This window comes from Osmia bicornis, chromosome 8 (genome assembly GCF_907164935.1).
Source record: "Osmia bicornis bicornis chromosome 8, iOsmBic2.1, whole genome shotgun sequence".
NCBI lineage: Eukaryota > Metazoa > Arthropoda > Insecta > Hymenoptera > Megachilidae > Osmia > Osmia bicornis.
Genome location: NC_060223.1, coordinates 4,710,968 through 4,737,119, shown reverse-complemented (window position 1 = coordinate 4,737,119; position 26,152 = coordinate 4,710,968). Strand labels below are relative to the sequence as shown.

The window sequence follows — 26,152 nt, the reverse complement described above, 5'->3', positions numbered from 1 at the left end:
ATTCAAGGTAAAAAAGACGAAATTATTTTTAAAAAAAATTTCTTTAATTCAAATTGTTTTGATAGCGTCAACTTATGTTTTAAGTAAAGATATACAAACATAAATATATCCTCTTATAAATTTTAATTTAATTTAAATTGGACTGTAATAATAACACTAAAAGTATATTTCATTTATGAAATTTATATTTATGTTTATTATAAGATTGATCATTGTAGTTATTTTTGTTTGTTTTATATCCATTACGTTCCTGAAATTACCAATATAATACATGAAATTTTGTTAATTTCTAATTTTAAATTATCATTTATATTATTATGAAAATTCTGAAAATTATAGTTATTTCTTATTAATCGTAAAAATAATAATTATTTTCTTTCCTTACCGTCGACCACTCCATTTTTAATTGTTCTAACATTTTGGGCGTTAAAAGACCTCGCGATATTAACGAACGACTTAGTGTAGTTTTCCCTAAGATTTTTGTAAAATATGCAATATAAGTCATGTGTCAGCAGTAGAAATTAGCATTTTTGATATTCAATAAATTACCCATCTCAGCCTTTCGTTCCCGTTTCTCCATAAGATCTGTTTAACAGAGTCAAATATTATTACTTGATTTATTATTAAATAAGTAATATATACTGTTTTGTTAATCATACCTTCTTCCGGCAGCTGTGGCTTTCTGAACAATTGTGCAATTGTTCGAACTCCTTCTTCAATAATTTTGTCTAACTCTTGTTGCAATTCCCTAACCGCAGGGCCATCAGGAAACAAATCCGGCATTCGATAACTACATAAATTACAAATAGTATCAAAACTTAAATTATTCAAGAAAAACTAAAATTATCACACAATTATTTACCTTAACCAAAGATAAATATCTAATACATCAAATACACCTTCCAAACGTACAAGATCAACAAGATTCATTGGTATTTTTGGGGGCCAATTAATTTGATGACTCAACCATTTAACTGTTACTGGATCATTTTTACTACATTGTCGGGCATACTACGAATAAAACAAAATATACATGTAAACACGTTACTACAAGTAATATACAAGTATCAAAAAATATATTTTTACTTTACCTTTAAAAGCATACTACACGTAAGTGGTACTTTTCTATTAACCGGTGCGCAACAAAACACGTATCTTGTTCGAAGAGGTAATGGTATATGTTGTATCATATCCGCAACAAATTTAAAATCACTCAAATTACAAATAAAATATAAAGAATCATCGAGCTCGCAAAGTGCGATGAAGATGTTCTGAAAGAAAACTTTTAATCGTACTCATAATCCCGCTAAGCTATAAATAAATATAGATAACTAAATATTACAATGAGATTTGATAACGCTGCATTTGGTAAATAATAAGCGTATAATTCAATCTGATCGGCGGTTGGATGAAGTCCAGCTCGTTCTATATCTTCCGGGGTTTTCTCTAATAAACTTTTTAATAAATTAAGATCTTCGGGTTTATAAGTTGTAACGTAACCCTACAATATAAATGATTAGTGTTTAATGACATGATTATTATAAATTCATTATTTAAGTTTAATTGCACATTACTGTTGACCACTTTGTTCCGTAACGTCCTGCACGACCTGCTATTTGTAATGCAGATGATACAGAGATCACATCAACTTCTATTTCTCCTTTCTCATTTATACTTGGCTGAGTAACGGAATAAAATATAATTCTTCGGATATGTCTGAAATAATAATATATATTTTTTTGGTATTATATGTTAAATCAGTGGTTCTAAAACTGGGTGCCGTGAAATTTGTTTGTAAACTTGAATTGTCTATATGTAAAAAACCAAATATTAATAAGTCTTCACTAGCTTTACTAATTGTAAAAAGCAAATAATAATAATAACAGGAGTTCCGTGAATTTTGTTTAATGATTTCAGTGTGTTGCCAGACAAAAAAGTTTGAGAACCACTGTGTTAAATAAACAAAGTTCTCCATTATAAACTTACAAATTTAAACCCATCCCTATTGCATTTGTGGCTACAAGTATCTTACAAGGATCATCAGGATCATTAAATCTCGCAGCTTGTGCAAGCTTTGTACCTGGTGGTAAACTACCATATATTACTGCAACTTGTTTTCCCATTTTTTCGATGGCATTCGAAACGACAAATATGTCATTTTTACTAAAACAAACTATACAATCTCCGTCTTGAACCTTATGTAAAGAATAAAGTGCTTTGTCTTCTACATGAAGTTCGGTCAACCGTTCGTATCGTTTCACTTCCAACTGCTCACCTATTGTTAGGCACATAGACTCTATCTGTATTATAATAAGGATATCATGTAGTATTTACTTCAATTATTCTGTTATTATTTTAATATATAATTTGTAGAATAAGAGGAACATACTATAGGTATAGCAGCAGTTTCGCCGCATAAATGTACTTCATCCGCAGCAACACCAAGAAAAGCTCTTGTCCATGCCCAACCTCTATTAGGATCACGTACCAACTGAATTTCATCAATTATAGCAACTTCATCTATAATAATTATTAAAGACATTTTAATAATGTTGCATCGAACAGTATCAAAGTATTACTTCATTATAATTAAATATACTTACAAGTATTTTGTACATTTACCATTTCTACGGAACACGATACATGACTTGCAGGAGAATCTACATCCTTTGCATACTTGTGTTCTTCTCCTGTTATTAAATCACAAGGTGTACCCTAAAATTAGAAACACTTAATGCGATAAGCATGCTTAAAAGATGATATTACGAATGATACTAACCATGCTGTTACACTTGTTAAAAACTTCAACAGCTAACAGTTTTAATGGTCCACAATAAACACCAGATGTGGCAGTCATAAAACGTTGTAAAGCATGGTACGTTTTACCACTGTTCGTAGGTCCAGCATGAAATATAAGTTTTCTTTTCTTTGTCCTTGCTATAGGATACCTATTGTCAGTAATAAAAATGAAATAAAATTTAAACCAATTTGGTGGGTAAATTTTATACAAATCTTGCATCGATATACCATTGAGGAGGATCTCGTAAGTCACTGATTTTCTTTAGTTCCTCTAGATAATCAATATGTGGATACATTTGTTTAGTATGGCGTAAAAAATAAGGAAACAGATCTGTAATATGTCCAACTCCTTGAGTGAGATCACTTAAAATTACATGAATATCTGCAGGAAGCGATTCAGATTCTATACAGTGTTTCCGAAAATTTCCCATAGCTGTATTAAAAATGGTATCTGAAGAGAAGAAGAAAAGATTGAAGTACTGACAAGAAACAATTCATGAATGAATACTTTAATAAAAATAATATAAACCATATTAATTACCATCCAATCCATATTGTGTGCTTAATTCTCTAATGGATTTCGTGTTTGCAAAAGTAGCTAAAATCTGTATAATATCACGTTTTTTTAACTGTCCAGCTAATTCTGCACCAACATTCATATCCACCTCTGATTTGACATCGACAGGTTTAAATAACGATGTAAAAGGTACATTTTTTTTGTCTTCCTTTTTTCTTAAACTTTGAGTGCCAGATACTGTGCGACTTAATTGCCTAAAAATAATAAAATTTCATACATAAGTTGATGTAATTACATTGGAACAGTTTTTGGGTTACACGAATATATAAAATTATACAATTGAAGACCTTAACAATGATGATAACATTAAACTATTACGTCGCTTTAATTGATCTGTAACAAGTTGCATAATTGGTAACATTGTTGAAGCCGATTTTATTTATTTTCATATTCTACAATTTATAGTACAAAAGATTATATACAACCTCGTGTATCGACATTGGAAGGTTAGAGCAGGTGGCGACACTACTGTCGTTCATGTACGATATACATACAACGCAAATTTATACTAACGTAAGTTCAAGTCGCTACTATATTTTTCATTTGCTTAACAATGGTACTATAGTAATTCGTTATTTATCTTCAAAAGTTACACATTTTTTTACATTTTCATAAAATTAGGAGACCAGAGTTCACTGTTAATAGAAATTGAGGAATCAGGTAATTTTTTTTACTTAGAATCTTAGATTATAGATCACGTCGAATTCGAATTAATTTTTACTTAAGTTGAAACGATAATCGTATAAATATGATCAGATAAAAAAGATTTTTTAACATTTCATCTTTCGGAATTTTTAATTCATTTAATAAATTCAACTTATGTTTAACTTTTCTATTGTTAATTGCTTTTAGTTGCTTAAATGTCGAAACCAATAAGAATTTGTTACTAAAAAATTAATTAATTTACTTTGCAATATGTAATGCTATCTTTTAATGCAATAATTAATATATAAGATTATGTTCTTATTTCTACTTCTTAAATTTCTAAATTTACAGCTTTTATATTTTCCTCTTTAATTTAGAGCAGCAGCATTTAAATACATTCTTATCCTAAGAATACATTTTTTGATTTCTGGATTGAAATTTTTGCAAGGTCTAACTTTATTCCGACTGAAAGATTCGGCAAAATAATTGCGTACGTGCAAAATCGTAATTGTAACCTAACTAAAATTTCTTTCTAAATGTCTATCAAATGAAATATGACGAGGTTCACAATACCGAAAAACAGCTTCCGTTTACGTTTCTTACTTTCCAAAGTATATTACGTGCGGATTAAAATAATATTCAATAATGTTATGAACAATGTATGTACAAAATTATTTAACTATATTTCAATTCGTAAAATTTATAGTGGTTCATCTACATTCACAATATTTACATACATATATTAAAAATCAACCGTTTCCTCTTTTATTTCTTTCTTCCAATCGCCTGTCATCTGCTAAAAAATGTAGATTTGAAAAGGTTAAATTCTCTGTAAAGGTAACTGCAAAATATTTTCAAGTACAAAGACATGAGTGAGTTGTAATCTAAAAAATTGCATTTCATATGCGTGAATAAGATGTTCGCGTTAAAGTATGATATATTTTTATTTTTCAGATCATTCCATAGCGTGTTTCAAGACGAATGTAATAGCTTATAATACATACACCTTAATTATTAGGGATACCAGAAAGAAATGTTACTTTTTTCTTAACAAACTTTACTACAAATTTCTAAATACGAATAAAGACATCATCTTCGACGACTGATTTATTTGAATAACAAATAATTCGTCCGCAGTGGGTTAATAAAAAGTGTATGCATCATAGTTTATTGAATTCGTCTCGAAACGTACTATCAGTTGATCTGAAAAAAATATATAGTTTCATTTCAAATTTTTAAATTTTCCTCTTGGCAGTATATTTCTTCAATCTTTTTGTATCATTGAAGAGATATATAAAATAAAATTGTTACAGATCGAATAAATTCAGAATGCAAAGCAAAACTGTGCCCGAACATTGGTACTCTACCATCGTCATCGATTCGCGCTTGTCTTGGCCCATCCTTAGCCCAAATATTTTTCCAATACATCCACGATGACACGAGGAAGTTAATCGACGTCCTAACGCCGCCCAAAGTATCGAAAGCATGTTTCTCGATTTCGTCTGAAGATGACTCGCGTGACACCGCCTACGTACCGCCGTCGGATAATCAAATTATCAAAGCATTCGTACATCAGAATATATTAGGTAACGATAGTAAACCCAAATTCGTTATGCACGATTGTAATATCCATTGAAATCATTAGAACTAGGAGAAGAGATTCTGAAAAGTGTTGAGAAAGAAATTGAGAAGAACCTACGAGGAAGGATAGAGAAAGAATCCCATCAAAAGTTCTTCATGTACCAAGCGAGAAAAAGGCGGGAAGCCGAAGAGGACGCTCAACGACTACACGAAAAATACGAGAACTATTTGAGAAATGTACAAAAGGAATTACAAGAACAGATAGAAGTAATCTCTTTTCTTAATTCAAGTAAAAAGCTACAGAAAATCTTGAATAAGAGTACTTAGAGTATCAGGGCCGGCTCTGAGCCTAGGCAGACTAGGCGGCCACCTAGGGCCCCCATAAGACGATTTTGCGTCTAAGAATGCAAGAGTAAACTGTAAATGCAAATCTAAATTAGTTATACAAGCTTTAATGTCAATTTTATAAATTTTATTTGAGATACTTTTCTTCATGTCATATATGCGAAGGGGCCCTGTTTTTGGAGCTCGCTTCGGATCCCCGAAATCTCAGGGCCGGCCCTGTAGGGTATGACTTTTTTAAACAGTAATTCAAGATACGATTAATTCCCCTCATAGAATTCAACGAGATAAAAAGATTCGTTTTTCTTTTTCTTCCAAGCTTTATCAGACGACTTGATGCGCAACTTAATCCTTCATGTGCAGTACGTTAAAAGAAATATCATTAATGATACATTATACAAAGATATCTAATTTCCCCGACGGTATCTAATTCCCCGAAGATATCGAGTTTTATCGAGTTCCCTGATAAAATTGTATGATTTTCACACGGGAAATATTTTCTCTTCTCAGATCGAATGGGCAAACGTGACCGCTGCAAATACCAAGAATCTCCAAAAAGCAGTTGTACAAGAACGGACGAAGGTGGTCCATGAAATGATGAAAAAGATGCGCACTGAAATATCTCACGTCGTCCAAACGTTGTACAAAGATTTTGAGGACTCTTTTCGTGCTCAAAGAGAAAATATAATTGCTGATTTCAATCAGATCATGAGGTTCCTATTTAATACACTCTCAAATTATTAATTTAGCCCAGAATTACATTTTTCAAATGAACATTTTTCTACAGAGAGAAACATGTACAATTAAACAAGAACATGCATGAATTCGAGAAGAGATTGAATAAGGAATTGTACATTCAGAGGCATCAGCTTGAAATGCAAAATGCAGTTGAGATAATCTATCTTCTTTGTTTGGAACGGTTTCGAAGTGACAGGGATAAGCATGCCATACATAAATACTTCGAGGTAATTGAATCTTCTAACTTATACATACGCATTAGTCATTGATAAAAACGTATTGTTTCATTCGTAAAACAAACAGAAGCAAATCGACGATATCTACGAGTTGATCATTCGCTTGAAGAATATTGTATCTGTAATGAGGAGAGAAATCGTTGAGTGTCACGTGGAGAAGAAATTATTAGAAGAACAATTATGTCAGATTACCAAATACTTCCAGAAATTCATTGACTTTGTGTTCCATGCTGTACCGGGTCAGGCAGAATATTTATTGCCGTTAGAGTTGCAGCGATTAATTACTTTAGATAAGAATAAAGAAGAAAATAGTTGAGATGTGAAGTTCAGTTACATAAATTTAAATAAAACATAATACAGTAAATTTGGAATTTTATATAATAGAGTTGAACAATGAAAGAACTTACCATTATAAATTTGTCTGAAACATTTTGTAGTAGAAATGCATTTTCCGTTAGCTCATATCGCCGTTACATTTATTTGGCGTTTTTTGGGACGGACGATACCATTCTGGGTCCTTATTAAGACTCGATATTTTCGGATGATAAAATTGACGCATCATAACGGATCTTTTTCCAACTTTGCTCCCTGGAACGGGTGAATAATCTGTAAGGCGCCATCCATGTACCCAACTTGTGCAATCCGGATAGTAAAAACGGTCTTCAGGATGATCTTTTAATCTATAATTACCAGCAAAAACATTAGTACACTGTACTGATTTGAAAACTATCTTTTTCAACGAAAAGAAGAGAGATCCTTTTGTTTAACTGTAAATCGTTAAACAAACGTATTTAACTTTTTATTTTCCTAACTATAATAATATTGAAGATACGACGTGTAATCTATTGTAATCTTCTCGTTTTACAAGAAATTGTTGTCACAAATTGCAAAACCTTTTACGAGTATAATTTTCAGCGGTGATAAAACTTGGAGCGCCTTCGTATAGAATGGCTCTTACTTCGGGGTCAATTGGTTTCATTATATCCATGTTGATAGAACCGTCAGGTTCCATTGGTCTCCAGTTGGGCAAGGGTTTTAAACGTATCTACGAAACAGAAAATGACATTTAACCTTTACTGTAATAGTTTGGATAACTTGTTACAGCATGCAATCTGATTTCATACAATATCCACGCTTTGTTTCTTGTCTGGTTCACGCGTAGGCGGTGATGTAACTTCCTTTCCTAAACGGCTTAATAGTTTTTCTTGATTCTTCAGAAACCATCTGATTCGCGTTGATTCTTCTTTCTGTATCATTGCAGTAAGAAACGTTTGACAACGTGTATCGCATACTCCTCTACTTGACATGATTTCATTTCATTAAATTGTACTTGGTAATGTAATATGGAATAGTAAACAAGGAAGTTAAATATAGACCCAGTGATTTGTATAAAAAGAATTTTTTCTTTACATGGTATATTTATGTAGTAAAATTGTATAGTATTCTGATGCTCTAATGTTTATTTATTAACAATTCCTTGCGTCAGTGCAGTAGGCAAAAAAAAAAAAAGTATTTTCATATATTTTTCTACATAGTTTACAGAATCATTTTATTTACATAATTATTACATATAATATGTTCTGTTTTTATCGTGTATTAATCAATTTTTTTTTTTTTAAATACACTATCATTAACTTATACAATACCAGTGGGATCATTATATTACATACAAACTAATTAAACAACAAATTTTAGAGGCAGAGATTATTTTAGCGTGTATAATTAATTTTGGAAAATACATGATTTGTTTATTAATTTTTTAGATAAATAATCCGGAGGAATCGACCGATTGCTGTGATCTCCACAAATGTAAATTTTGGATGTTGATAGAAACCGGATGGCTGATACTATCTTTTACCCTATGCAAGGTGAGTATTTATTTAAACACTTAAAAAAGAAAGAATATATAATAAAATTTTGCGCATTAAATGAATTTTGAGAAATTACATCACTCGTAAAATATATGATTATTAAGAAAATCATTTGAACACACTGCAGTTTATTTGGTACACTTGAATGTTATACATATAATATGTATATTCCTCTGTGTACAAATGTGCTATATTTTTTGTCAAAGTTTTACTAAAAATTTTTATGTATTTTTAAAAATAATACATATATATATATATATTTATCATTGTGACAAGTCTACCAAAAAATATTTGTAAAAAGTGTGTATATTTTTAGGTGCATAAAAATTAGTGACATGTTTTGTAGCGCCAAATAATGATATATCAGTAACAATGATTAATAATAAATAAATATGGCGTGAAGTATGAGTTCTCACATGATATTACTCCCTCTTAAAGTCAACATCAAATGACTCAGTAATCACAGCCATAGGAAGCAATATTGTGGTACATCATAAAGTTTAGATGCAATGTTGTTTATATTACAAACTGACTAAGGAGCAATTCTTAATTTGTACTTGTATAATCAAGGCGAGCCGTACTTATCGAACAGTAACATTGCCATTTCTTTTCTTTCTTTCTATCCTGTCTCCTCATACTGTTATACATACGCTTGTAAATATTAATTTATCTCCGTTGTTCTAAAAATCAATTAATTTACATGATTGTAATTGGTCTAAGACAGTTAATGTAATAAAATTTTGTCTCCGTATTATTCTAAATTCTACTTTTTTTATATATATATATATATAACACTTATCTAAGATTTCATTTCAAGACTGATAGATCCTGATAAACTTATATTTCGTCTAAACTTAGAACCTGTCTTACATTTAGTACAACTATTGAATAGTAAAAATTATTCGCTCTTCCTTTACCAAAACGTATGGGATTCTTTAATTACGAATTTTTAAATATAACATTAGTTTTCAATTAAGCCGACTTAATTACACTATGCACATTTTATCATTAATCATTTTTTCCATGTATCCCACGGTTCTCTTTTTAATCTAAATACATATATGGTACAATCATTGAACATACTGTATAATTACTATTCAAGAGCAGGCTCTCAAATTTAATATGTTTCAAATTCTTATATATATTCTTTTAAATTATTGTAGTGGATTTTTTATGTTACCTCGTATGAACAGTACGATAGACAATAATATTTCTATCCATTATTTCACACTTGATAGCAATCACCTAACTAGTATCAATAAATGTATAGATCTTAAAATAATATTGCTAATTTTTAATTTTCTTTTGTTTTTCTTTTTAGAATGATACAGCAATAATTATTTTGTTCAATAAAATAAAATAACTTAGACAAATTTACAATACGTATAATATCAGAAAATATCAAAATGTTTATATAACTCACTGTTTTATCATTTGATACTACTGTCAGTTTGTAACGTTCTAATTTGTTAATAATGTTCGTAAATTATTATATATGATTGTTTTTAATATATATATATATAAAATGCAATTATATCATAAGTGACACATCTTCTTTCAAGCAGCCATGTATGAAGAAGTAATTAAAATTTTCCTTTCAATGAGCCTGCGCCCTGCACTTGACTCAAAAATGAATTTTTCAATCGTTGAATTGTAATACCCACTCGTTACGAGTTATTTATACACGTGTAATAATACCATTGTAACAGATGAATTAACGAAATATTATCGATAAACTCTTCAAATACGAAAACCGGATGCATCTTCATCCAACAGTTCTTCGGTGCAATTTAAATGGTACTATTAAAAAAAAATTCAAAAATACCTAACTTGTAGTCACATCGAGTAACTCCGAGGCTGGAGTATTTTTGTCAAGATATACTCGTACGTTTTGAATACGACTAGACCAGGAAGGAGTAGCTTGCATCTGACCTGTTCCACTTAAATCATTGTCGGCCTCTGGTCCACAATATCCGTCATCTTGCTTTTTATGGAGTACATATTTGAAAAATTCGTATCTAAATAAGTGATAAAAAAAGAACATATATAATCGTCATATTTAATTGTTTCTTTTTTACTTTATCTAAATTTATAAATCTGATAATGGTATATCTTTGTATGGCATCCAACAATTTCAAATATTATTTAATTATGTACTTACGTTGACCAACAAATAGTAGTTGCCGGCATTTGATAAAGAACACGGGCATTCAAACCGCGGAAATAACCACGTATACCACCGTAGTTGTACACTTTTTTGACAGCGTCTATCATTCCCTGAGCATGTACACCACTTTGTGTATTTAGAAGTGTTTTACAAACATCTAAAGGTGTTGTGAATGCAGCAGCAACAGCTCCTGCTATTGCACCTATAATTTATATGTACAATACTGATAAGCACAGTCCTTTTACATATGAATTAGTTTTTAAATATAATTACCTAAATTAGTAACATAACTATACTTTATACAATATTATGTAGTACATTACCTTATAAAAAATATACATACCAGATACCATATGTGCTAAAGGATTATAAGTGTGGTCTGGATTTGTGAAGCTTTGTGTAGTTTCATAAATAATAAAGTGAACCATTTGAAAAGGCACATTCATAGCCAATTGAGTTGTGTAGCTTCTATAGAATGCACGTATACCTTCAGTTTGGTATATATTCTTTATACACGATACAACATTTTGATAAGGAGAATTATACATTTGTAATCGCTGTTTGACCACTGGAATAAGATAATTTTATTCTTCATTGGATAAAATTCTAAAAATTATGAACGACATTTAGCTTGTGTTTTCCCCCAAAAAAGTAGTGATTTGCATTTTTTTTTTTTAAATAATATATATATATAATTTACCTGTACAAGGTGTTTCAGAAAGCTTTTACATCATGCACTTTGCAGATTCCTCATGTTAAAACACGTTGAAAATTTTTTACTATTTTACAATTTGCGACTTTGTTTTTAAACTACAGGTGATTAAAACTGAACTCGTTTAAGCTATAGGCAATTAAATAAAAGGACGCCCTGAAAGTCGATAAATATTCAATTTTTAAACACTTAAATCTCGAAAACAAACGGAAAATAGTAAAATAGTAAAGGATTCCTTCTTTTGTCTTAGCATGAAACATCTGTAATTTTGCTGGAAGAAAATCTTTTTGATACACCCTGTGTATACGATACAACACATTTACAATGATTAAGTTGTGTTACTGATAAATTTGTAACCATATTACCTTCTGCTGGATTCATTACACCATCGTGAAGAAGGGTTGCCACGCAACCAGCTGTTCCATAAGCAACTAAATTCAATTCAGAATGCTCCCTTGAACTTAAGATTTTATTTTTAATAAATTCATAGCATGAAAAATACAATGCATGCGCAGGTCCAGCTCCTACCACCATTGCACTCATACCACGAACTGGTCTCAAAACGCCTTCTTGACGAATCATACTACTTAAAACTGCTCTTACTCCGCCTCCTCCTGGGCCTGGTGTTAATGCTTGCATTCTAGTCTAAATGTAAACAAAAAATTACATTAGCATAACATCATTTTTGTTCATACATAGATACAATTTTGGAATATTAAGAAATTTTTTAAGTCTGACTTGCAATTATCTGAAGATATAATAATTTTTAAACAAAGCCTTTGTTTAATAATGCATAACAACAGTTCTCAATCGCAATAATAAATGCAGTGATGTAAATGATAATGTGCTGCAAATGAGATTCAGAGTAGGTCATTGAACTTTAAAATTTCACTTTTACTGTGTCATTTGAATGTTATGTAATGTATTTACATGTACCATTATCTTTATGCTCTGTTAAAAATGCATTTTCAAACAATTAAATGTGAAAGTAAACACTAATATAGATTGTAGGTTGAAAAGAAAACCAAAAATAGAATCTACTGCAATAGAATCAAGAAATGTGTTATATAATGAATGTTTGAAACGCATGTTGCTGCTTCATTATCTTACAAGTATTAACATTATCAGATATGCACTTTTTACATTAATGTCTTATGTCTAACATACAATCTAATTTTTCTTTCAGACATCACTTATTATTACAATTATTATTTTTATATTTAATTACAATTATAATTTATAGTGGTATATGTGGCAACATAAATTTATCAAGTAAAGTGATCATAAAAATTATATTACGATAATTAAATAAATGTAAATACAAAATGAATTAAAAAAAACTAAAAGATGATTATATTTGTAATATATAAATTAAATTCATATTTTAATTATTTAACTGATAAAATGAAAAAAAAAATGGGAATACTTCTAAGTTTCAGTTCATTGAAAACAATTAAGAAGATAGTACAAATTATTTATTTCTATTACACAGAGTTTGTTTCATTCATTGTTATCACTTACATAATTTTATTATTAACTAGCGATTGCCCGCGACTTCGCTCGCACTGCATGCGTATAAATAAACATAAATTTGTTTAATTTTGTGATTGATCGCCTCTCTCTTTGATTTTCACAATTAAAATCAGTATAATATATATGTGTAAATGCGTGAACTGCATAAACGGACTATAAAAAAGTTGCCTGATTAGTGCCTGATTTTTACAGTTTTTCTAAATTTACGCGAGAACTCTGAATATTTCCAGAATAAAAAGAAGTCTAAATTATTACTCTATAAATTCTGAATCTACCAATGAAAGTCTCGTCAAAATCGGTCCAGTCGTTTGGAAGATTAGCCTGTTTAAACAGACAGACAGATAAAAATTTTGCAAAAGCGTGTTTGGGTTTTAGCAAGGTGCAAAAAACCATATATGAGTTAAAAAAAAAACATTATTTCGAAATCACAGAGACACTTCAATTTTATTTATATGTATGTATAGATTATGTAAAAAACTAAATTTGTATTAGCAACAATGTTTGATGACATGGTAAATTATCTTACACCTGTTATTATGTAGATAATAACTGAAAAAGTAAAAAATAGTAAACTATTATTACAAAACATTTTTGCTAAATCATTTGATGACTAATACGGTCGTTCGTGCATTCAAAGAATTAATACCTGGAAACAGTTATGAAATTATATTGCTTAAAACTGATTACACAATACTTTTGTAAGTAATATAAGTGTAAAATAATTAATAATATGTCTACCAAGAATTCATTGTAATTATCATAAAAGTGTCAGTATTCATTATTTATTTAAGATTACAACGATCGTGATATATAGAGATCGAATTTCCACGTTGCAACAAGGAAAGTGGTGTAATTCTAAGAATTGATGAGAATTTGAATATCATGTTCCTTGTTATTCAAAGACCATGTGACTTACAATGTCACGGTTTTATATGTCATTGAATTATATTAAAATCTAACAAACTAAATATCGTGATACAACATTTGAGGTTATGTAAACTAGCATAGAAAAAATGTATTAGAAATAAAGTTATTACCTTAACACTGTCAAGTGGATACATCACGCAATGCTCCATAATTCCAGCAAATGCACCTGCTGTCATATGTACAGCCACAGAAGATGTAGGCAAACTTTCGTAAATTTCTGCATTCATATTTCTGAAGATACTCCAATACGAACTCCAGCTCAGGCCTTTAAACTACCGCAATTACTGTATGTACTCACGAAACGGACAACACGCTTTCAGTAGTGGCCCGATGCCGATTTAACGCCGATATAGCAGCGTTTGATTTAGAATCGACGAAATGTTCATTCAAAAGAAATTAAGGGAAACATTTGTTCGTTCGAAGTGACGGAACGTAATTGTACTCGCTGTCCGTGTTTAATGGAATCGTATTGAAATTGAAGAGACTGCTACTCCCGATTGAGAAATTTACAATGTATAATCCCCACCACGTATTCCGTCTCGCAAAGAAATTATTGTACCTGCTTATAAGTTCTCTTTGAAATGCAAGAATACATGGCATTTACGTCCGATTGTTTATTCGAATCGCTACGGTATCCGATATATACTGGCATTCTTCACAAATGGTTACTCATACTCATACATTGATCCGATGAGGTTAGGTGTGCGCGCACGTGTGACGCATGCGTCGTATTCAACCACGTGGTTCGTGCATGTAGTGTGCTACGCAGTAGTGAGCACCGACATGTATACATAGGCCTGATTATTGTATAAGATTTGTATGTGCATTGAGGTGGATGATAATGCACTCATTTTACGATGAAAGAGATATTTAATTTAATTTATATGGATTAACATAATAAAATGATTCCCTTTCATACATTTATCTATAGATTTTCTTGTTCCTTTACGTGTATTTAAGTTGCTATACTACAAACTTATTACACATTTTAATATTTTAATACTTTATTATTCTAAGATCTCTACGCTTCTTTTTTTAACGATAAAGAAATTAACCTAGAGAAAACGTTGTTACACGACAAAGGTAAATAACCAGCGGCATTGAAAAGTTGATTTACAGCATGTTGGTTTGAACTCCATTCTTCAGAGTATTCTAATACACTATTCTACAATATTCCGGACAATGCATATGTTGTATAAACGCGTATAAGATCGTATTACATGATAAACCCCTCACAAATTGTTCTATTTATAGAAAATACCATGATTACAAAGTAGCATCTGTATATTTTTAACATTGTATTTCATGAATTAGTTACTTTTTTCTAATACATAACAATTCAACTTATAACAGTCTGAATAATACACAAAGGTCTACCGTGATATTGCATATGGATTTATGAAAACTCCGGTTAAATGGCAAGGTCGATTTATGCGTAAGGTTTTGCAAAAGTTTAAGGAAAACGAGATGTTTTAATAGATAATAATTGTAACTAATTAATTATCTAATGACCGACTCGTACTATCCGATATTTCTGTAATTTTATCATTTTTACGCTCGGATATCGTAACACAAATATCATTGCGTATGCGATTACACGTGACTTCACTTTATCTTTATTATCTGTAACATTTGTTGAATAAAATAAAAATTAGTTTTTTTCACACTTTGAACTATTTTCAGTAAAAAGAATTCTGTTTGTAATATAACATATAATGTAATTAATGTTTTTCTGTATAATTATGTAAGGTAGAGGAAGGTTGTAATACAATATTTATGCACTGTTTAACATGTATACAAAAAATCGCTTTATTTTAAAGCAATCATAATAATAATAATGGGTTTTATAGTATATATAAATTTTTAATTACTATATTACATATGGCAATAAATATTTTAAAAAGTTGGAAAAAATATTCTACAATATTTTCACAGTAATAAAGTGTAATGTACTCCTGTTTTATATACATATTTATACAAACTTATACATGTACAGAATAAAGAACACGCTTATTAACAAATGTAACATCTTTGTAAAAATGTAATATTACAATTTTAAGTATTTAAGTAAAAAGTGACGTGATGTGCAATTATTATTATGGCAAAAATGAATGACTCCTCTGCATTGCAATTCTCTTCTTACTATTGTTTCATTATATTTCAAAGAAACTTGTAGAAGCTATTGCTTATTTTCTTTTAACATCACAGAGTAATTGGTTTCAACATCCACCTTTCTCCTCAAATTTCATTTTAAAAGAAAACGTCAGTATAGCATCGTGTCAAGAAATAGAAATAATATTGTTAGTTCTAAGAAATTATTCATACACTATCATAATGTACAATAACTGTTCAAATATAATGATTTCTTGCAGGTTAATCTTATCAGGCTTATATTCTCACACATATTTTCCAGTAACTTGCTAGCTTTAGAAAAGAATAAGAATCAAGAGAGAATTAATAAAAATAAGAAAACATTCCTGCAGCTACATATACAATATAAAAACTTATTCTAAGATACAAGTAATGTAGTTAATTTAAATAATATCTCTCTAATTTGTGATCCTACAAATATATTTCATACCTTTCAGTATACTGTGTACAATATATTTTCATGAAAATTGCACAGTATTAATTGCAGACCAGTGTACTGTTTATAATTGGTTTTATACAAAAAGATTAATACAAGTAATGTGAAAAAATATTATCTTTCACTCTTCTTTTAATAAATAAGAACTACATAAATATGTAGTGTTCAATGTAATTTTAAATGTAAATTAAAAATATATTATTCACAGAAATTTTATACATGCCCTTCTAAATATAAAATTTTACAATGGATTTTAATGAAATTTAATAACTGTACAATTTACTTTAATGTGTATATATACTTATCATTTTTCACATTTTTTTAAAAAGTTTCAAAGTACTGCAGTATGGTATTTTTGAAATAAGTATCTTTAAAAATCTTTTGCATTTATTTAAAAATATTTCTTAAGTGCGTATTTCTTAATACTGCATCGGATTCGATATTTCTACATAAACAACTATTGTTCAAGTTATATAATTTGACAATAATTGTTTAAAATAGTTAGAATTTTTTCATTAAGTGTAATGAAAATTTCCTTTCTAAAATTCATAATAAATGTAAAGAACGTCAACCCATTTCAATTTTTTTCAACTTTTCTAATACAATTATTTTAAATGGTTTTAAAGACATTAATTTGAACTTTTCTGCATATAATACAATTTAGAATAAGCTTTAAAGATACTATATTGTATACAGATTTTGTTTGGTCGCACTAGTATTTGTATTAATTAAAATTCAAAAATATTTGATCCAAGTAGAATGTAGAATGTGTTACTAGAATTAACAACCCGGATTCGTTTTTGTATTACATAAAGTAAAAGGTAATTTAACATCTGAAAGTACGAGCTACTAGCTATACCTGATTAGATCTCCTACTTCTGCGAGAAGAACTTGAAAATAATGGACGTGGTTTGTATAAGTCATCACTTGAGTAACGTTGACTGCTTCTATGCCGGCTGTAATTACATAACAAAGTAGTTATCACATGAATAGGAAAGAGATATTTATATCTCAAACAAACTATTTTAATATTAAAAGGAATACATATGTAAATTTAATTTTCTACATTGTGTATTGCTTTTATATTTTCAACCTGAAAATTTGATTTAAATAGGAAATTTAAATAAACAATTGTAACAAATATTATAAACTTAATATTTTTAGTTTATTATATATATATAGATATATCTCTTTATAAACATCAACAATTTGTCCTAAGGATCTTATGTACAAAGTCCTGAATCTTATAATTTCTTTTTACATTTGAAAGGTAAATTATTGTAAAAGCATTCATTAGAGAAATAATTATTCAACATACCCTTTGTCTTCTTTAATTAAATTTGATGATGGTATTTTTTCGCTAGTTGCAGACACATCACTTTCTGGACTTAGAGGCATAACAAAATTTTCTCCATTTAAAAATCCCTGCGGAGCACATACATTTGACTGAAGCCTTTGCTTCTTTTGAACAACAAGTTTCCTTTTCTTTACATTATTTAACGCATCTTCGCCAGGCAAATTCAATGCTTTGTTATGACCATCATTATTATTATTTGAATTATTTAACAATATATCTGTTAACGGGCTAGACGAGTGTTTGCGTTTCGGTAAAGGTGGTGCCATTGTTTTTGGCATTGAAGATACAACTTGCCCTCCTAAACTTTCTATAATATCCTCTAAGGAACTATTCTTTACTAATTCCAGTGATTCTAGAAAACTAGAGAATTTTTCCGATTTTTCATTATCAGCTTTGAAATAACGACATTCCTCGTTATCATCAACTACCGTTGATGTAGACTCCACATCACAAGGTTCTTTCTTAATCCTCATTGTACAATCTGATTCATTTAAATTAGAAAAACTATTACTTTGAGCATCCTGAGAAACGTCATCGTCCTTACATTTTGATGTTGTTGGTATTTCTATATTCTTATCAATTTTTGTTAATTGTTCTGATATTTCATTTTTTTTATGTTTATCGCCACCAATGTCCAAAGAGTCTGATTCTTCAGACTTTAATTTGTCTTCTGATTTAAAAATATTAATTTCTTGCTTTATTTCTTTATCAGAATATATTTTTTCAGAGTCATCTATTTCTTCTTCCTTTATTGTTCCTATTATCGTAGAAGACAATGACTCTTTATTTAGTAATTCTTCATTTCTTTTATCATCAGAAAGTGCTGTTTGTTGCGAAGATACATTTTCTAGTTTTTTATTGGGAAGCGCTTCACTCAAGGATTGCCTTATACACAATTCCATGTCTGATAATTTCAATTTTAAATCAGAGCGTGTTTCTAACAAATCTTTTGTACCTGCTTCTGTTTGTAACATCATAATTGATCTTTCTTCTAATGTCAAATCAGTTTGTTTTTCAGGGTATGGCTCATCATATTCATCATCTGCTACCTCTATTATTTGAACACGTTCTTCGTCCGGCATACTTTCAAAATTATCATTATTCATCGTATTTGATTGTGCCGATTGTATTTTCTGTTGAAGTTTCTTTTCTAATTTTTTATGTTCTTTAAGTTTCTGTTTTTCTATTTGTTTCCTAATTTTCATTAGCTTCTTAGCTTCATGAAAATTTTTGGCAAATTTTGGTTTTTTCACTTTCACTTCTCCTAAAGTGCTGTTATCTTCTCCAAATAACGCTCGTTTCTTTAAAGGTAAGTTACCATCATTCAATTCTGGTTCCTGTTTAATATGTACTTCATAATTACTACTATCATCTGTTTTGTACTCCGTGTGTTCTGTTCCTTTGTCCAATTTGTAATTCGACTGTTCTGGCGATAACTTTGATTCGTTTGTATATACTTCGTCGATACTGTCCGATATTTCGCTACCAGAATTACTCACATGATTTGTTTCTTTGGAAAAAGTAGATGTATTAGACTTATTATTTGTAATGTTAGAACTTGCATTGCTAGCTTGTGAGCTTTTACTACTTGAACCATTCGAACCATCTCTATCTGTAGAACGTCGATCATTAGAATTTCTTCTTAAACTTGAATGATCATCCTTTGACTTAGACTTTTTCTCTTCTTTCCGCTTTTTATCCTTTTCCTGTGCATCATTTTTAACTTCCTTTTTGCTATCTAACTTTTTGTTTTGCGCGTAATTTTTTGCATCTTTTTTACAATTTACTTTTTCACTATTTAATTTAGTATCTTTTTTTACCTCAGATTTTTCAATTTTTTCATCCTTCTCATTTTTAATAATTTTCTTTATATCCTGTTTATCTAATTTTTCAGAATCTGATTTAGTACTAACGTGGTTTTTAGATTTGACATGATCTTTAGAACTACGTCTTTCGTCACGCTTATTTTTATCTTTATCCTTTGATTCACTCTTTTTCTCTTTCCCATCGATAACTTTTTCAGATGTTTTCGCTATTTTAATGTCGTGAGAACTTGAAGAATTTTTGGAAGAACTTTTATGATCTTTTTTATAAGATTTCTTATCTTTTGGAGAATCTTTTCTATCTTTATTTTCTTTATTTGATTTTGTTTCTTTGTTATCTTTATTTAATTTTTCTTTTTCTGTTAGTTCCTTCTTTTCTCTAAGTTCCCTAATTTTTTCTTTGTACAGATCTTTTAGATCCTTCCCTTCCTTATTAATATTATCTTTCTTATCTGTTTCTTTTATCTTGTCTTCCTTTACTGCAGCACAATTATCTTTCTCTGTATCTTTAATCTTATCCGCATTCTCCTTGGGTTGATCACTTTTGTCTTTAGATTTGTTTTTATCATATTTATCATATTTTGAGCTACTGTGGCTTCTATGCTTTTTGCTGCTACTCTTATCTTTATGATGCTTTTCATCTTTTATGTGATTTTTATCTTTGGGTTTTGATTTAGATTCACTATCCTTATTTTTATCTTTGTTATTTTTATGTTCATATTTGTCTTTTATACTACTATCCGTTGCATCACGCGAGTTTTCTTTAGACGATAAATTGTTTTTATTATTTTTAGAATCTTTAATATCTTGCGCATCTTTATTTTTATTTAATTCAAAAATATTTTTGTTACTTTTACTTTTACTGGATTCATATTCTCTGACAGCTTTAAAATTGTCTTTAATATTTCTAACATCACATTTATCTTTATTGACTTCATCTTTTAACGAATCATTAATTGGTGTCGATGCATGATTCGAAGATCCGAAATCTGTTACAATAGATAATCGAGAATCAGAAGAAACTTTGCTTAACTGCGAATCTTGATTACTGTAATCAAAATTATCCCTCGATAATTCGTTACAAAAATCAGGACTTCTTGATCTATGGCTAGTTAATTCTGATATTCCTGATAAATGTGAATCATTGGAAATATTGGATTCATTTAAATTCATAATATCAATTGGTTCAAAAGTAGGACTATCCTCTTCATCATCTTCCGTTTTATCATCTGATTTTCCAGACGTATTTAAATTTAAATTACTACCAGTCTTATTAAAAGTTTTATCGTTTTCATCTAATACTTTTTCTTCCGAAAAAATTTGCCCGTTTTCCGAGATGTTATCCTTAGTTTTTTCATTGAAAACATCTTCTTCCTGTGATTTTTGTTCATTAAATAATTTGTCATCTTTTCTCGTATCTAAATTCTCTATCGCGTCCACTGATTCCAAAGATACATCTTTTAAACTATTTTTGTCAGACTCTGGTGAAACAGGATCTAAATCCTTAGGTAATAAATCTTTAAGGCCACAAGCACCATTTTTTTCTTTTGCCTTAGGTCTTTCTATACCTAAAAACTTGTATACTACATCTTCAATTTGAGGCATGAAGACAGAATATACTTTTGGATTTACAACTTGATCCACTATACGTTCTACACCGGCATCCAGATAAGGAGCTTCGTGTATATGTTTTCGCAAGGTTTCCCTCAACTGATTTTTGTTTAAATCTGGTTTCCATGGCTGCTTGCTAAGGAAAGAATTCACGGATCCTTCGACTCTTGTACGTAAATTTTGATATGCTGGCTGTAATTATAATACAATGTGATGTGATACAAATTATTAGAATATAGTATAATATAATGTAATAATATTGTACATCATTTTGTATAATATAATTAACGTTTGATAACTTCCCTTTTAAATGCGTAAATATATCACTTATACAAATATGGCATTTAAAAAACAAATAAATGTAATTGCACAAATAATTACATTAGAAAGTATTCAGAATATTATTTTAAGTAATTCATATACACTTCAGAGATTTTCATGTTAAATTGACTGTTAAAACACATATTGCGTACCTTTGTATCAACATCAGCGATACATTCTTTACGAAACTGATCAAAGATTCCTTGAGATTTAACTTCTCCTACAATGTGATCCACTAACCGTGGATCACCTGCTAATAGTGTGTTCGATAAGCCCAATTCCATGCTAAATGAAATGTTTAAAATGATAATTATTCACTTGAATATTAAATAATTACTCATTTTCACCGACAAAGTCATTCCGTGAAACGGTACGCAGCCATACTCTGTGGCTTTATGGCTAGGTTAAATGTACTGAAATACCAATGATAGTCAGAAATACCAATGCAATAGACAAAATTCCCTTAAAGATGTTGTTTCAAGGCGCTTTACAATACAAAGTTTCGATCGCAACTGTTACGGTTTTACTGCATTCACAGATGCATCTATAAAATTTGTATCTTATAGATATTGATTTTATAGACATTTTTAAGATGGCAACTTATACGATGTCAAATGCAACTTGTATTTGATTCTGTTCTATTTCTGTAAAATTACATACTTATTATTTTTTCTTACTGTATGTAGAATTTTATTGCTATATAGTTATGAAGAGAGTAATCCTTTTTGTAAATGGAACTGATGTAAATGGCAAGGTGACTGTAGTTTTGTTTATAATAAATTATATTCTATGGCTTATCTTATTGAATAATTTTCTCTGATTTATATTTTCAACGTCTTCTATACCAATTTTTAATCTTCTTAGGCATTTATGGTGACTCACTCATTAGATGAATTATTAATATCTGCTAGTGCAAAGTTTGAAATAACTGCTAAGAGAATATTCACTCCTCAAGGTGGAGAAATTGATGATATTAAGTTAATCCGGTAAAGTATTTGCTAATAAGTTACTGACAGGCTTCATAAGCTTAATAAGGGTATAAGTGTAATTGAAAATAAATTTCTTTTTAGAGACGACGATGTCTTATATGTTTCAAGAGGAGAAGATTTTATTGCAAAGGATAAGATTTGTACACAAGGTCAATTGAATATACATCCAGAATGGATTACATTAAATGTTGGAGGAAAATATTTTACTACAACTAGGGATACTTTAACAAAAAAGGAACCAATGAGCATGTTGGCCAGGTAAACATAATTTGTTTATCTAATTTTTAAGTTGAAAACATTTCTGTACGTATGTATAACATATATAACATATTCAATGTATAAAATATTTACAGAATGTTTATTGACACCGCATGTAATGAACAAAGAATGGTACCTAGTAGACAGGATCAAAAAGGAGCATTCCTAATTGACAGAAGTCCAACATATTTTGAACCATTACTAAATTACTTAAGACACGGAGAAATAATACTTGATGCCAATGTGAATGTAAAAGGTGTATTTTTTGCCATGTTTAAATTTAATTTAATGACCTGTAATTTCTTCATTGAGTTTTTAAAGTACATTTAATGGTACAGTTTTATTAAAGTTGATGTAACAAATATTTTTTTAGGAGTCTTGGCAGAAGCGCGTTTTTATGAGATCGAAAGTGCCATTAAAAAATTGCATGTAATACTTCATAATGACGATTTTGAAAAAAGTGATTCCGAGCGTTTAACTCGCAGAGATGTACTTAAAGCAATTATGTCAACACCAACTACTTCAGAACTTAGATTTCAAGGTGCTGTTTTCTATGGTGCTGATCTATCAAAATTAGATCTTAGGAATATTAATTTTAAGGTAACTAAAATTATTTCAATATTGAAGTTGGCAGTAAATAATACATTAAACTTTGTGTTACAATTTTTTGCAGTATGCAAATTTGCGAGGCTGTAATATAGAGGGTGCAAATCTATCAGGTTGCTGCTTTGAACGAGCAGATTTGTCTGATGCAAACCTGCAAGGTGCTCAGTTAGTTTGTGTTAAAATGCAGTGTGCAAATCTTGCTGCTGCCAACCTTCAGTCGTGTAATTTTGAAGATCCCGGTGGTTTACCCGCTAATATGGAGAGTGTGAACCTTAAAGGTGCTAATCTAGAAGGCAGTAATATGGCTGCGGTAAATCTTAGGGTAGCAACATTAAAAAATGCGATTCTAAGAAACTGTAATCTTAGATCGGCAGTACTGGCTGGTGCGGATTTAGAGGTAACATCTTATTAATTTAATTCATTTTATAAAATCTTATTAAACTAATGAATTGTTCATATGTGTTTCAGTGTTGCGACTTGTCAGGATCGGACTTAGAAGATGCCAATTTACGCGGTGCGAATTTAAAAGATGCTGTTTTTGAACTGATGTTAACGCCATTACATATGTCTCAAACGATACGATAGGTTATTTCAGCTTCTGTGATTTAGATATTTATTTAATGTATGGGTTAAGAATTTTAGTGATATTGTTTGAACGTACTATTTTTCAAGTATCAGCAGCTTGCGTAATTTATCAGTCGTCAACAATGATATTTGACTATTACTGTTATATTTACAGAAATTAACAACTATATTATATGAATGATTTATCGTGAAACGATAAAAAAACGATGTAAAATATATTTTTTTCATATGCGACGAATTTGTAAGTTTAATATATTTATATGTGTGATAATATATACAGAAATGTCTAAATATTTTCTTTTTTTGTATATATCATGACTATTTAGGATCTCACAGTTTATGTATGTAAGACTGTAAATTGAACGAATGTACAATAATTGAATACATTATTATACAGTAACAAAATTTCAAGGCAAGCTTTATTTTAAAATTATTTACTGGATACAAATCGGTATTATTGTAAACAAAAATTTCAAGCTAACCTCAAATTATAGCATTTAGCTCTACATTGTTTTTTAAAGATTTTCTTTGGAAAAATTTTGGAAGTAGATCGAGCTTTCCTGGGAAAAATGGTGTTACAGGGGAAGCAGGAATGTTTGCAATCTTAATTTTAATGATATTAATATTAAAAATAATTTACAAAATAAAGAATATCATTTTTTTAGTTATTAAATGTTATAAAACTTAGTATATAACTAAAAAGTATGAACAGCCAAATAAATATTAATTCAAATTTTACCCCGTAAATGCGTGTACGGGATTGGTGGGGATACTAAAGTACTGAACTACACAATTTTAAATTTCCACCAATGGCAATGACTTGCCATCCAGATTTCGACCAATCAGAATCGTCGCTATTGCTTATTGCGCAGGTCTCGCTCACGGCGTCATTTTTCTTCGAAACTTCGTCCTGAGTGCACGTGTTTGTTACGAGTCATATTAAATTATATTAAAATATATAAATACCGTGTTTTGTGCGTACTTATAATATTTTCTTCAAGAGTGAATTAACCCTGCGTAGTATTGCGGTTGTACGATTAGGAAACACGCGAAAATAGAGTCAGTGTTTGTTACACATTTTTTTCTACAGCATCGGAGCTCTGATTTTTCTGTTTTTATCGCTGAAGTAGAGTCACTAATTGTTAGCTGGAAATTATTAACGGTTAACTAGTACTTAATTTTTTCTATTATTACTTTTCAATTGCTCGATACATCAGCTATTAGAGTCAGTGTATCACTGAAGAGGAGTTTTGGGCGATACTCCACAAGGAAAGAGTGTAAGTATCTTCATATTACTTAATTTAAATAGAATAATTTACAATTTCAACGCTTGATGGTTAATACATTATCAAAATTGATAAGTTTCAAAATTAACCGAGATTTTTATTTGTTTTGTTACAGATGAATTCTTTGATTGCCGAGTTCCTGGACGTATCTCGATGACATCCCCGATGAATTCCTTGATGGCATCCATGATGACATCCATCCTGCCTCGGGGGAAGGGAGGCGGAGGGCAACCTCCTCCTTGACTGCAACCAGCTTTCTTCTACGATCGGTGAGTTGCATGCTTTATGGTTCCTCCGGTGCCCAGTTATGTCGTAGGACGAATGGTCCGAATCGACACGGGCTACTGGTTGTATACGTAGTTTTGGCGAGCATAGTGACCATGAGTATGATTATACTCATGAGTAGTAACATTTTAATTGTATTTCATTTAGTTCAGGCTAGGTCTTCTTGTACTTTACGTCAGAATAACTTTTTAAATCTATACATTCAAATGGATATTTAGGAAATACATTAATATACTCCTAAATGTTCATATTACAGTTCTGTAATAAAACTTATGTGAAATATTTTAATGTTGAACCAATTTTATTTTATTTTTAT

At 29.9% G+C, this 26,152-nt stretch overlaps 5 protein-coding genes across 14 annotated transcripts; 1 reads left to right on the top strand and 4 right to left on the bottom strand.

Moving 5' to 3' along the window:
* Nucleotides 1–17: 17 nt before the first annotated feature.
* Nucleotides 18–3,876, bottom strand: LOC114877107 (ATP-dependent RNA helicase SUV3 homolog, mitochondrial). 3 transcript variants are annotated; one of them, XM_029189263.2, is made up of 16 exons: nucleotides 3,802–3,860; nucleotides 3,664–3,709; nucleotides 3,341–3,570; nucleotides 3,028–3,250; nucleotides 2,780–2,948; nucleotides 2,604–2,715; nucleotides 2,390–2,520; nucleotides 1,987–2,300; nucleotides 1,575–1,716; nucleotides 1,343–1,501; nucleotides 1,092–1,271; nucleotides 863–1,011; nucleotides 660–790; nucleotides 550–585; nucleotides 386–471; nucleotides 18–250 (listed from the first exon to the last, which is right to left on the bottom strand). In XM_029189263.2, the coding sequence occupies exons 2-16, from the start codon at nucleotides 3,681–3,683 to the stop codon at nucleotides 170–172; spliced, it is 2,163 nt and encodes a 720-aa protein (XP_029045096.1). In that variant the 5' UTR covers nucleotides 3,684–3,709; nucleotides 3,802–3,860; the 3' UTR covers nucleotides 18–169. The 3 variants fall into 3 exon arrangements, with proteins under 3 accessions (XP_029045096.1, XP_029045097.1, XP_029045095.1); XM_029189264.2 differs by lacking the exon at nucleotides 3,664–3,709 and having other exon boundaries at nucleotides 3,802–3,876; XM_029189262.2 differs by having other exon boundaries at nucleotides 3,664–3,834.
* LOC114877108 (BTB/POZ domain-containing protein KCTD9) lies at nucleotides 3,823–24,671 on the top strand. Of its 5 annotated transcripts, XM_029189268.2 has the most exons (11): nucleotides 5,780–5,869; nucleotides 6,264–6,306; nucleotides 6,455–6,657; nucleotides 6,732–6,909; nucleotides 8,682–8,786; nucleotides 22,692–22,813; nucleotides 22,898–23,074; nucleotides 23,170–23,330; nucleotides 23,448–23,674; nucleotides 23,748–24,077; nucleotides 24,149–24,671. In XM_029189268.2, exons 3-11 carry the CDS (start codon nucleotides 6,539–6,541, stop codon nucleotides 24,263–24,265), a joined length of 1,536 nt encoding a protein of 511 aa, XP_029045101.1. In that variant the 5' UTR covers nucleotides 5,780–5,869; nucleotides 6,264–6,306; nucleotides 6,455–6,538; the 3' UTR covers nucleotides 24,266–24,671. The 5 variants fall into 5 exon arrangements, with proteins under 5 accessions (XP_029045098.1, XP_029045100.1, XP_029045103.1 ...); XM_029189265.2 differs by lacking the exons at nucleotides 5,780–5,869; nucleotides 6,264–6,306 and adding an exon at nucleotides 3,823–3,889; XM_029189267.2 differs by lacking the exons at nucleotides 5,780–5,869; nucleotides 6,264–6,306 and adding an exon at nucleotides 3,896–4,036.
* LOC114877112 lies at nucleotides 6,946–8,732 on the bottom strand. 2 transcript variants are annotated; one of them, XR_003789507.2, is made up of 5 exons: nucleotides 8,043–8,732; nucleotides 7,812–7,963; nucleotides 7,326–7,598; nucleotides 7,111–7,202; nucleotides 6,946–7,037 (listed from the first exon to the last, which is right to left on the bottom strand). XR_003789507.2 is itself a non-coding variant. In XM_029189277.2 (3 exons), the coding sequence occupies exons 1-3, from the start codon at nucleotides 8,223–8,225 to the stop codon at nucleotides 7,373–7,375; spliced, it is 561 nt and encodes a 186-aa protein (XP_029045110.1). In that variant the 5' UTR covers nucleotides 8,226–8,732; the 3' UTR covers nucleotides 7,232–7,372. The 2 variants fall into 2 exon arrangements, 1 of the variants encoding a protein (XP_029045110.1); XM_029189277.2 differs by lacking the exons at nucleotides 6,946–7,037; nucleotides 7,111–7,202 and having other exon boundaries at nucleotides 7,232–7,598.
* Nucleotides 8,764–14,784, bottom strand: LOC114877111 (mitoferrin-1-like). Of its 3 annotated transcripts, none has more exons than XM_029189272.2 (5): nucleotides 14,239–14,784; nucleotides 12,034–12,313; nucleotides 11,300–11,524; nucleotides 10,951–11,158; nucleotides 8,764–10,807 (listed from the first exon to the last, which is right to left on the bottom strand). In XM_029189272.2, exons 1-5 carry the CDS (start codon nucleotides 14,353–14,355, stop codon nucleotides 10,615–10,617), a joined length of 1,023 nt encoding a protein of 340 aa, XP_029045105.1. In that variant the 5' UTR covers nucleotides 14,356–14,784; the 3' UTR covers nucleotides 8,764–10,614. The 3 variants fall into 3 exon arrangements, with proteins under 3 accessions (XP_029045105.1, XP_029045108.1, XP_029045109.1); XM_029189275.2 differs by lacking the exon at nucleotides 14,239–14,784 and adding an exon at nucleotides 12,605–12,880; XM_029189276.2 differs by lacking the exon at nucleotides 14,239–14,784 and adding an exon at nucleotides 12,407–12,594.
* On the bottom strand, nucleotides 15,913–22,228 carry LOC114877106 (biorientation of chromosomes in cell division protein 1-like 1). Its single transcript, XM_029189261.2, has 3 exons — nucleotides 21,980–22,228; nucleotides 18,034–21,698; nucleotides 15,913–17,671 (listed from the first exon to the last, which is right to left on the bottom strand). Exons 1-3 carry the CDS (start codon nucleotides 22,109–22,111, stop codon nucleotides 17,569–17,571), a joined length of 3,900 nt encoding a protein of 1,299 aa, XP_029045094.2. The 5' UTR covers nucleotides 22,112–22,228; the 3' UTR covers nucleotides 15,913–17,568.
* Nucleotides 24,672–26,152: the final 1,481 nt, after the last annotated feature.

Excerpts from the sequence above, each read along its gene's own strand:
- LOC114877108 (XM_046286863.1), top strand. The coding sequence starts at position 5,759 with ATGTACCAAGCGAGAAAAAGGCGGGAAGCCGAAGAGGACGCTCAACGA. Across the intron at positions 5,870-6,454 it reads AATTACAAGAACAGATAGAA|ATCGAATGGGCAAACGTGAC; the intron begins GTAATCTCTTTT and ends TTCTCTTCTCAG. Across the intron at positions 23,075-23,169 it reads CCAATGAGCATGTTGGCCAG|AATGTTTATTGACACCGCAT; the intron begins GTAAACATAATT and ends AAATATTTACAG.
- LOC114877107 (XM_029189262.2), bottom strand. The coding sequence starts at position 3,737 with ATGTTACCAATTATGCAACTTGTTACAGATCAATTAAAGCGACGTAAT. Across the intron at positions 791-862 it reads GATATTTATCTTTGGTTAAG|TTATCGAATGCCGGATTTGT; the intron begins GTAAATAATTGT and ends TAATTTATGTAG. Across the intron at positions 251-385 it reads TAAAAATGGAGTGGTCGACG|GAACGTAATGGATATAAAAC; the intron begins GTAAGGAAAGAA and ends TGGTAATTTCAG.
- LOC114877111 (XM_029189272.2), bottom strand. The coding sequence starts at position 14,355 with ATGAATGCAGAAATTTACGAAAGTTTGCCTACATCTTCTGTGGCTGTA. Across the intron at positions 11,159-11,299 it reads TTTAGCACATATGGTATCTG|GTGCAATAGCAGGAGCTGTT; the intron begins GTATGTATATTT and ends TATAAATTATAG. Across the intron at positions 10,808-10,950 it reads ACTACTATTTGTTGGTCAAC|ATACGAATTTTTCAAATATG; the intron begins GTAAGTACATAA and ends TCACTTATTTAG.
- LOC114877112 (XM_029189277.2), bottom strand. The coding sequence starts at position 8,225 with ATGTCAAGTAGAGGAGTATGCGATACACGTTGTCAAACGTTTCTTACT. Across the intron at positions 7,964-8,042 it reads AGAAACAAAGCGTGGATATT|ATACGTTTAAAACCCTTGCC; the intron begins GTATGAAATCAG and ends TCTGTTTCGTAG. Across the intron at positions 7,599-7,811 it reads GAAAATTATACTCGTAAAAG|ATTAAAAGATCATCCTGAAG; the intron begins GTTTTGCAATTT and ends TGGTAATTATAG.
- LOC114877106 (XM_029189261.2), bottom strand. The coding sequence starts at position 22,111 with ATGGAATTGGGCTTATCGAACACACTATTAGCAGGTGATCCACGGTTA. Across the intron at positions 21,699-21,979 it reads TCGCTGATGTTGATACAAAG|CCAGCATATCAAAATTTACG; the intron begins GTACGCAATATG and ends TTATAATTACAG. Across the intron at positions 17,672-18,033 it reads TTAATTAAAGAAGACAAAGG|CCGGCATAGAAGCAGTCAAC; the intron begins GTATGTTGAATA and ends ATGTAATTACAG.